The 9889-nt window shown below is 46.3% G+C and overlaps 1 protein-coding gene across 1 annotated transcript in view; it reads left to right on the plus strand.

Annotated features, from left to right (window-relative positions):
* The first annotated feature begins 451 nt into the window (after window positions 1-451).
* sfi1 (SFI1 centrin binding protein) overlaps window positions 452-9889 on the plus strand; it is a 19550-nt gene continuing 10112 nt past the window's right edge. The window contains exons 1-16 of the mRNA XM_030778431.1: window positions 452-594; window positions 735-806; window positions 947-1057; window positions 1474-1568; window positions 1840-1947; window positions 3316-3477; window positions 3871-3941; window positions 4106-4198; window positions 5556-5653; window positions 5966-6032; window positions 6570-6700; window positions 7367-7448; window positions 7957-8135; window positions 8988-9063; window positions 9312-9407; window positions 9858-9889. The exon at window positions 9858-9889 is cut by the window's right edge and continues 45 nt beyond it. Coding sequence (XP_030634291.1) covers window positions 452-594; window positions 735-806; window positions 947-1057; window positions 1474-1568; window positions 1840-1947; window positions 3316-3477; window positions 3871-3941; window positions 4106-4198; window positions 5556-5653; window positions 5966-6032; window positions 6570-6700; window positions 7367-7448; window positions 7957-8135; window positions 8988-9063; window positions 9312-9407; window positions 9858-9889 — 1616 coding nt within the window. The remainder of the gene's footprint in view (window positions 595-734; window positions 807-946; window positions 1058-1473; window positions 1569-1839; window positions 1948-3315; window positions 3478-3870; window positions 3942-4105; window positions 4199-5555; window positions 5654-5965; window positions 6033-6569; window positions 6701-7366; window positions 7449-7956; window positions 8136-8987; window positions 9064-9311; window positions 9408-9857) is intronic.

Genomic DNA, 9889 nt, shown 5'->3' on the forward strand with positions numbered 1-9889 from the left:
ACTACAAGATGCACGAAATGAGGGCTTTTATTATGATGACCGTGACCAACAGGAAGTTATGTATAATTGTTGAAACCAGTTGAAGGAAGCGCGGTACTTCAATGTTTTCAGGTGCAACTGACAACGGAATCACGGCTGTCGGACTGAACCAGATAGTTAGTGTTTGAGATTGGTTAACTATACGTGTATCACTAATGTTATTAAAGTCAAAACCGTAATTATCATAAAACAAATGGTGACACCCTAATATTTCTGATCAAAACTCGTTTAAAAATGTATGTGGTTAATGCCAGCTGACTTCTAATATCTCCATTAGAGCTACAAGCTCTTGCAAGTCATTTTGACAAAATGTATCTTAGCAACGTGAGCATGGAGCATGCACTGGCTCTCCACATTAAAGTGTCTTTTGAGCTTTAAATACTTTATTCCGTCTGCCTTGCAAAATCAAGCGATGCACTCTTTAAAACCACGGACCCGAAAGGAGCGCACAGACGGCCTTAGGAGCCAGGCACGAGCGTCCTCACACCGCAGAATCAGTTACCGGGTCGGGTATACATGGAATAGGGGTGGAAGACTCAAGGAGATAAGGATAAGGTGAGGTGAAGCAATGAAGGTCAAGACACTGAACATATGAAGATTATTAGACGTACACCGTGCGATTGAAACGAGCATGTAACAAATGAGTTTCTTTTGGAGCCGTGCACGAGAACTTAAATGTTTGTCTTGTTTGACAGGTATCTCGCTCGAAAGTTTCTTCATCTGTGGATACAGAAAGCATTTGGAAGAGTCACTCTGTCAAAAGCCAGGTGAGGCATTGATTCATTTTTAAATAGATTTAGACATATCCCCAATGATAGAGGCTATTCATACTATCTTTACTCATTTGGCAAAACACACGTTGTCAGTACAAACATCTCATCCATCCGTATTTCACTGAATATTCCAGGTCTCACTGTCGTAAAGTGGTCTTGCGGAAAGTTCTAGATGTTTGGAAAGATGTATGGTGGCACTCCAGGAGAGAATGGACTCTGACTATACGGGCAGATTGCCACTACAGGTGAGCATGGGCTCAGAGCTCTGTTCTGGGCCAGCTGTCTCTATGGTTTGTTTTATAGGCAGATTGTGCTTGTGGTTGCCTAGGAGCACAATAAAAGAACGAAGGCGAGTGCACTCTAGAATTGTCTCAGAAACACCGGCTGCACTAAGAACGGAAGCTTCAGTGGATTCTAATGGAACAGAGAAACCGAACATTCTCTTTTCTTTGGAGGTTTTAATCGCTTCGTCTATGACATCACTGCCTTCTCCCTCATTTTGTAGAGCACCTGTGCCAGCAACTGGTGTGACATTTTATGAATCTGTTTGTTAGTCTATACTAATACATTTGGGAGCATCTTGACCTCCTGATGTTTATGCATGGTTTTAAAACGGACGGCATTGACTTTAAAGGACCGTTTATCTCTCTGTGTCTTGCAGGTATGTTCTGTACAGTAAGGTGTATCACTGCTGGAGGGACTATCTGTATGCACAGAGAGAGGAGAGAAGGAGACTACGCGTCGCGTCTGAGTTCGGTATGGACTGTCTCCTTCGACACATGTTTCCTTTGCCAGCTTTTGTGCTTGTGTCTTAGAAACCTCAAAAAGTGAAGTCACAGAGGAGATGAGAGCGGTGAAGAGCCAAGATAATCTAATCTGGTCAGTGGAAATAGTGGTCAGTGTCTGGTTGCCAGATTAGGAAAAGTGTGTTGTGAACCCCAGTGCTGTGTATGTATTTGAGTCATAGCATGGTTGTGTGATTATCGTCTGTGCTGTTGAATGTACTGTGCGTGTTTGTGTGTTGCAGCGAACAGACGCTGTTTGCGGCGTGTGTGGGACAGCTGGGAGGTGTATGTGGAGATGAGGCGACTGAAAGTCAGAATGCAGCATATGGCAACACAGCAACACATCCACAGTGTCACAAAGTGAGATTCCAACACATGCTACACGCACACACACACACACACACACTCACTCACTCGCACACAGAACACACGTGGCTACACACACACATGCACACGCTCACTCACTTGCACACAAAACACACACAGCTACACACACACACATACACACACTCTCTCACTCGCACACAGAACACACACTATCTACACTGTACTGCACTGGCTGCACTCATTCCATGGTGGCAGGAGAGAGAGCGAGAGAAAGAGATAGATAAAGTAAGGGCTGGTTATGTGAGGGTGGTTCAAAGGAAAAAGTAATATAACAACAATAATCTGCCAGTACAGTGATTTCCTGTTCGTATGTGTGTGTGTGTGCGTGTGTCTGTGCGTGTGTGTGTGTGTGTGTGTGTGTGTGTGTGTGTGTGTCTGTGTGTGCGTCTGTGTGTGCGTGCGTGTGTCTGTGCGTGTGTGTGTGTGTGTGTGTCTGTGTGTGCGTGTGTCTGTGTGTGCGTGTGTCTGTGTGTGCGTGTGTGTGTGTGTGTGTGTGTGTGTGTGTGTGTGTGTGTGTGTGTGTGTGTGTGTGTAGGTGGGCGTGGATAGCATGGCAGGCTGCTCTACAGCACAGGTACACACAACAACATCAGGATGAGCAAGCTCTCCAACACTGGGCCCTTTCCCTACAGAGCAGGGTAAGAGTGTGTGTGTGTGTGTGTGTGTGTGTGTGTGTGTGAGAGACAGAGAAACAAAATTTGGAGAAATTGTTGAAAGAACTCCCAAAGTGATAAATGATTACATAAATAAATCTGTTTGTGTGTTTTGTGTGTGTGTGCACACGCACCTATTTCCGTGGGTGTTTGTTTGTGCGTGTAAATGCTGTGTGTGTGTGTGTGTGCCTAAATGATGTTTGTGCGTGTGTGTTTATGTATGTAAATGCTGTGTGTGGGTTGTCTGTGTGTGTTTATGTGTGTATGTGTGTGTGGGTTGTCTATGTGTGTTTGCGTGTGTAAATGCTATGTCTGTTTATGCGTGTGGGTTGTCTGTGAGTTCAGGCTTGGTCGCAGTGGAGAGAGATGTTCTCTCAGGCGCATATCCAGAGAGAGAAAGAAAACAAGGCTCATCGTCATTTCTGTTACTGGCTCCTGAGACAAACTCTGCACCACTGGGTCAGCTACACACACGTCCGGCGAGAGAAAACACACGCTAACGGTACCTCAGACCCAAAGCCAATCCTCACACAAAGCCAACACATCACCCAGTTTATCAGTGGGACTTTTGTTCTATATGTTACAGCAAAAAAAACCCCATGTTAACGAGGCGTCTCATGGATAGAGTCTATCACATAGACTGTTATGTGATACTGTGCTTTTTTTTTTTTTTTGTAGCTGTCACCTTGAGTGTGTGGCGCCTCACGGTGGTGAGGAGGTGTTGGCGCATCTGGCGAGAGAAGCTTCAGTGCCGACAGGAAGAATCAGAAAGGGCACAGTTGGCACAGAGGCTGGCACACCAGGGCACGCAACGCAGGGCACTGGCCCGTTGGAAAGACTGTATCCTTACATACTCTCTCTCTCTCTCTCTTTCTCTCTGAAAGAGGCAGTGTCTGTCAAAAATACATGTTTATACAGCTTTTAACCTAAAATAAAGAAATAATACAAAGAAATACAAAAAATTAGCATAAGAATTTAGAGCAGTATGAGGAACCTATTAAAACACCCCAGACTCAGCTGTCACATTCAGCAGAGGGCTCTAGACCTTTATAAATGAACAAAAAAGAAAAAACAGTCATGTTCCCATTTGAGGTGTCGTGCTATTTAACATTTCTATGGCTTTATAGACAGGACTTTTGAATCTGATGCAAGAATAGCCTTTCCTCATGGGTAAAATCCTGCAGTGTTCTGGTTGATGCCCGCTGTTTTGTGTTTTTCTGAGCTGTTGGTTAGATATCAGAATGTGTTCAGAGGAAGCAGAGAGACAACAGATGGCTGATCTCCATCAGCAGCGCCATCTACTGGTCAGTAAAAAATAACATCTCAGCTAAACCCTGATATGAAGACCACCAGTGAAGTGTTTTATGGTGGAAAAAATGTTTTTCTCTCTCCCTGGCACAACTACCAACTCTGTTGTTCATATTCTTTTGTTCTCTCTCTCTCCCTCTCTCTCTCTCTCTTTCTCTAGCGTGTGGGGCTGAGACATCTCACTGTGAATGTCACTCAAAACAGAGCTCGTCGCCTCAACAAGAACCTCAGCGTCCAACATCATGAGCACACAGTAAGAAAAACACACACACACACGGTGTTTGTCAGCCCTGTCTGCTCATGCACAGACAAACTGAGTCTAACAGAGGGACATGGTGAACAGACTGGTAATGGTGAACAGACTGGTTATGGTGAACTGATGGGTAATGGTGAACAGATGGGTAATGGTGAATTGACTGGTTATGGCGGACAGACTGGCAATGGTGAACAGACTGGCAATGGTGAACAGACTGTTTATGGTGAATTGAGTGGTAATGGTGAATTGACACTGTAAGTCCTATAGCAGCTTCACTCCCATCAAAAGTGTTTGGGTGGGGTTTTCTTTTTGTGAATGGTTAGGAAATGTTAGGTTTTGTGATTAGTTGTGGTTGGCTGTGTGATTGTGTAGTGTGGGATCTGACTGTAGTTGACTCTTGTTGTTGTTGTTGTGTGGTGCTGTGGCTGTCTGTTGTGGTTGTTGTGCTGTGGTGTAGCTGACGGTTGTGGTTGTTGTGCTGTGGTGTAGCTGACGGTTGTGTTTGTTGTGCTGTGGCTGTCTGTTGTGGTTGTTGTGCTGTGGTGTAGCTGATGGTTGTGGTTGTTGTGCTGTGGTGTAGCTGACGGTTGTGGTTGTTGTGCTGTGGTGTAGCTGACGGTTGTGGTTGTTGTGCTGTGCTGTGGCTGTCTGTTGTGGTTGTTGTGCTGTGGTGTAGCTGACGGTTGTGGTTGTTGTGCTGTGGTGCTGTGGCTGTCTGTTGTGGTTGTTGTGCTGTGGCTGTCTGTTGTGGTTGTTGTGCTGTGGTGTAGCTGTCTGTTGTGGTTGTTGTGCTGTGGTGTAGCTGACGGTTGTGGTTGTTGTGCTGTGGTGTAGCTGACGGTTGTGGTTGTTGTGCTGTGGTGTAGCTGACGGTTGTGGTTGTTGTGCTGTGGTGTAGCTGACGGTTGTGGTTGTTGTGTGGTGCTGTGGCTGTCGGTTGTGGTTTGTTGTGCTGTGGTGTAGCTGACGGTTGTGGTTTGTTGTGCTGTGGTGTAGCTGACGGTTGTGGTTGTTGTGCTATGGTGTAGCTGATCGTTGTGGTTGTTGTGCTGTGGTGTAGCTGACGGTTGTGGTTTGTTGTGCTGTGGTGTAGCTGACGGTTGTGGTTGTTGTGCTGTGGTGTAGCTGACGGTTGTGGTTGTTGTGCTGTGGTGTAGCTGATCGTTGTGGTTGTTGTGCTGTGGTGTAGCTGATCGTTGTGGTTGTTGTGCTGTGGTGTAGCTGACGGTTGTGGTTGTTGTGCTGTGGTGTAGCTGACGGTTGTGGTTGTTGTGCTGTGGTGTAGCTGATGGTTGTGGTTGTTGTGCTGTGGTGTAGCTGACAGTAGTGGTTGATCATTGTGGTTGTTGTGCAGGTGCTGGCGAGGTACTGGAGACTTTGGCTGCGTTGTCTGGATCAGAAGGAGGCGAGGCAGCTTCAGCCACAGCTAAACACAGCCCTGGAACATCACCGGTGTGACTCTCAAAACATTCTCATTACACACACACACATGCACGCACACACATACACACCAACACACACACACACACACACACAGACAGAGTGTGTGATTCTATACGTGTACCATCTGTCCCATTTTCAGCAATGAAACCCCCCCCCCTCAACACACACGCACGCACACACATACACACACACGCACACACACAGGCTTTCTCACTTTTACAGCACGGAATATTAACATGTTAACATGAACAAATGTTCTCAGTCTCATGTTTTGGTGGTTAGACATGTGTTTTTGTGAGATTTGTGTGTGTATGCCAACAGTGTGTCTCTACTGAGAGTGTATCTACACTGCTGGAGAGAGAGGCTCGCAGAGCAGAGGTGTATGCAGGTACATCACTGAAACACAGCACACACACACAGACACACACACACACACACACACACAGACACACACACACACACACACACACAGACTCACACACACATACAGACAACACACACACACATACAGACAGCACACACACACATAAACAGATTAACACACACACACACAGACACACATCCACATACAGACAACACACACACACACACATACATACACAGATTAACACACACATACAGACAACACACACACACATAAACAGATTAACACACACACACATGGACATGCAGACAACACACACACACACACAAACACACATACACATGTCTAATGCAAAGAGTAACAGCTTGTGTGTCTGTCTGGATGTGTGTGTGTGTGCGCGCGTGTGTGTGTGTGTGTGCGTGTGCATGTGTGTCTGTCTGTCTGTCTGTGTGCGTGCGCGCATGTGTGTGTGTCTGTATGTGTGTGTGTGTGTGTGTCTGTGTATCTGTGTGTGTGTGTGTGTGTGCGTGTGCGTGTGCGTGTGCGCGTGTGTGTGTGCAGGCTCTGGAGCAGCGTGCTGATGTTTTCTTTGCCAGCCGTTCGTTGCCCCGGTGTGTGAGCAGCTGGATGGAGTTCACAGCCCGGAGGAGAGAAATCAGGGCCAGAGCTGAGAGAGCAGACATCCACATACAGTATGACTCTAATTCAGTACAGTCACACACTACTGTATACACACCACCAACATACATCTACAGCTTAACACTCACACACATCAGACATAGACATACAGTATGACCCTAATTCAGTACAGTCACACACTACTGTATACACACCACCGACATCCACTAAAGCTCAACACTCACACACATCAGACATACACATACAGTATGACTCTAATTCAATACAGTCACACTCTACTGTATACACACCACCAACATACACATACAGTATGACTCTAATTCAATACAGTCACACACTACTGTATACACACCACCAACATCCACTAAAGCTCAACACTCACACACATCAGACATACACATACAGTATGACCCTAATTCAATACAGTCACACACTACTGTATACACACCACCAACATCCACTAAAGCTCAACACTCACACACATCAGACACTTCAAACAAGCTACAACTCAACTCTCACTCACATAACATCTGAGTTTCTTTGCCTGAATTAAGACTTAATAACAAACTCAGACACTCCCAGCGTCCTGAGCTGGTCAGTTTGAAGTATGTGGTTGACCTATGATGAATTATATATAGCCTTTCTGGTGGCCATGTCTGGATGCTCTTTGCCATATTGCATTGTGTTGTTTGTGTTTGTTTTTGTTGTTGTCGTCACAGGCAGCGGAGATGCAGCTGGGCATTTTATACCTGGTGGGGGTACTTTGTAGAACGCAGAGAACAGAGACTGGCAGAGAGAATGGTAACAACACACACACACACATTTATTTATACACAAATATACTTATTCCCATTCACTCAGTTATTCACTCTCACTCTGTTGGTCCCTCTGTTGCTCACACAGACACACACACGTTTATTCATACACATACATACTTATTCCTACTCACTCATTCACTCTCTCACTCAATGGGTCCTTCTGTTGCTCACACACACTCACAGTATCTCTTTAAGTTTAAGTTTCAGTAATTGCACACACACACTGTGAAGTGAGCATTTAAGTAGTGAACACACACACCAGACGCAGGAGCAGTGGGCAGCCTTCCTTGGTGAGCCCGTGGATGTTGGGCCTGGGAATCGAACCGGCAACCCTCCAGTCACAAGCCCGGTTCTCTACCCTTTAGAGAACGGCTGCCCTCTCACTCCTTCACTCACTCACTCACTAACTCACACACATGCTGTTTCACTCATACATCCTCACAGACGTACACACACACACACACACACACATAACCTGTGTGTGTTTTCAGGCCGTGTTGCATGCAGAGCGCACGTGTGTGTCTGGAGCGTGGGCTCACTGGCGGAGCAGGGCTCTGTCACAGAGAGAGGAGACAGACAAACAAACAGCAGCAGACTCCCTGTACACACACACTCTACTGCACCGCACTCTCAGACAGTGGAGGAGCACCGTCAGCGCTGAGCTGCTCAGGTGACACACACACACATATACACACACACGCATACACACACACACACACACACACACACACACACACACATACATACACACACACGCATACACACACACACACACACACACACACATACATACATACACACACACACTCACACACACACATATACACACATATACACACACACACACACACATACACACATATACACACACACACACACACACACATACATACACACACACACACACATACATACATACATACATACATACATACATACATACACACACACATACATACATACATACATACACACACTCACTCACACACACACACACACACACACACACACACACACATACATACATACATACATACACACACACACACACACACACACGCACGCACACACATACATATACACACACAAACGCACACACACATACACACGCACGCACACACAGTGTCTGTTTCCCTGGCCCCTGTACCATCTACACATTCTCAACACAGCTTAATCATAGTCTGAATCAGTGTTTTTTTTTTTTTTAAAGGTTTGTGTTCTGACTCAGGGTGCGCACACACACACATATACACACACACATATACACACACACATATACACACACACACTCACCCCTGACTGAGAGGAGCAGGGCATTTGGCCTTAGTAAACATGAGTTGTGATCTTATGTTGGGTGGAACAAACAAAGAAGACAGGAGTCAGTGGAAACCCACCTGTTGTGTTTAGACGTGATTAGATTTGTCCTCTCCCGTCCGGTATGGAATGACTCACTGTGTGTGTGTGTGTGTGTGTGTGTGTGTGTGTGTGTGTGTGTGTGTGTGTGTGTGTGTGCACGCCTCAGTCAGAGACAGCTGGAGCAGGCAGAGGGTTTTGATGCCAAACGGTGTGTAACAGGAGCTCTGGCAGGATGGAGACAGGTATGACTTCATTGTCCGTGTGTGCGTGTGTGTGTGTGAGAGAGAGAGACAGAGGGTTCAGTGTGTTGTATTGATAAAATGGTGAACAGTGAGGTGTGTCAATTAAATGAGATATTTCTCTTTCTCTCCCCCCCCCCCCCCTCCCTCTCTCCCTCTCTTTCTTTCTCTCTCTCTCTCTCTCTCTCCCACTCCGTCTCTTCCCCCCCCCCCCTCTCTGTATGTGTATGTGTGTGTGTGTGTTTTATCAGTATGTCGAGCAGAGAAGAGAGAAGAATAGGAGACTAGCCAGGATGGACGAACTCCATCACAAAAGATTACTCACAAACTCTCTACAGGCCTGGAAGGTACCACACACACACACACGACAAACTCTCTACAGGCCTGGAAGGTACCGCACACACAAACACACACACACACACACACACACACACACACACAAGACAAACAGCCAAACTCATCAGCCGCCCACCCACACACGCAGAACGAGACGGCAAAGTTTTCTTATCCTTGAAACACAGAGCTCTGCTGGCTTCTCACTCGTATCCTGTAATTAAACTCCGAGTTCACGCCGGGAAAAGTGTGTATAGTGTCAGTCCCGTCAGGGATGTTTAATGATCAGTACAATCAGAAAGCAACAGGACCTCTGGCCTGGAGGGGCCTTCGTGATTAAGATCTGAATTACAAGTCAGCCAAATCAGCCCCCCGTGACACATACCACCCAATAAACAAAATGTTCTGTTACACGCCCATCATTATACACACTGCAGCTCACTCAGAGCGTTTGTGTCTTACAGAAGCACCTCGTGGAGAGGAGGCAGGTCTACAG

This window comes from Chanos chanos, chromosome 6 (assembly GCF_902362185.1).
Source record: "Chanos chanos chromosome 6, fChaCha1.1, whole genome shotgun sequence".
In the NCBI taxonomy this organism is placed as follows: Eukaryota; Metazoa; Chordata; class Actinopteri; order Gonorynchiformes; family Chanidae; genus Chanos; species Chanos chanos.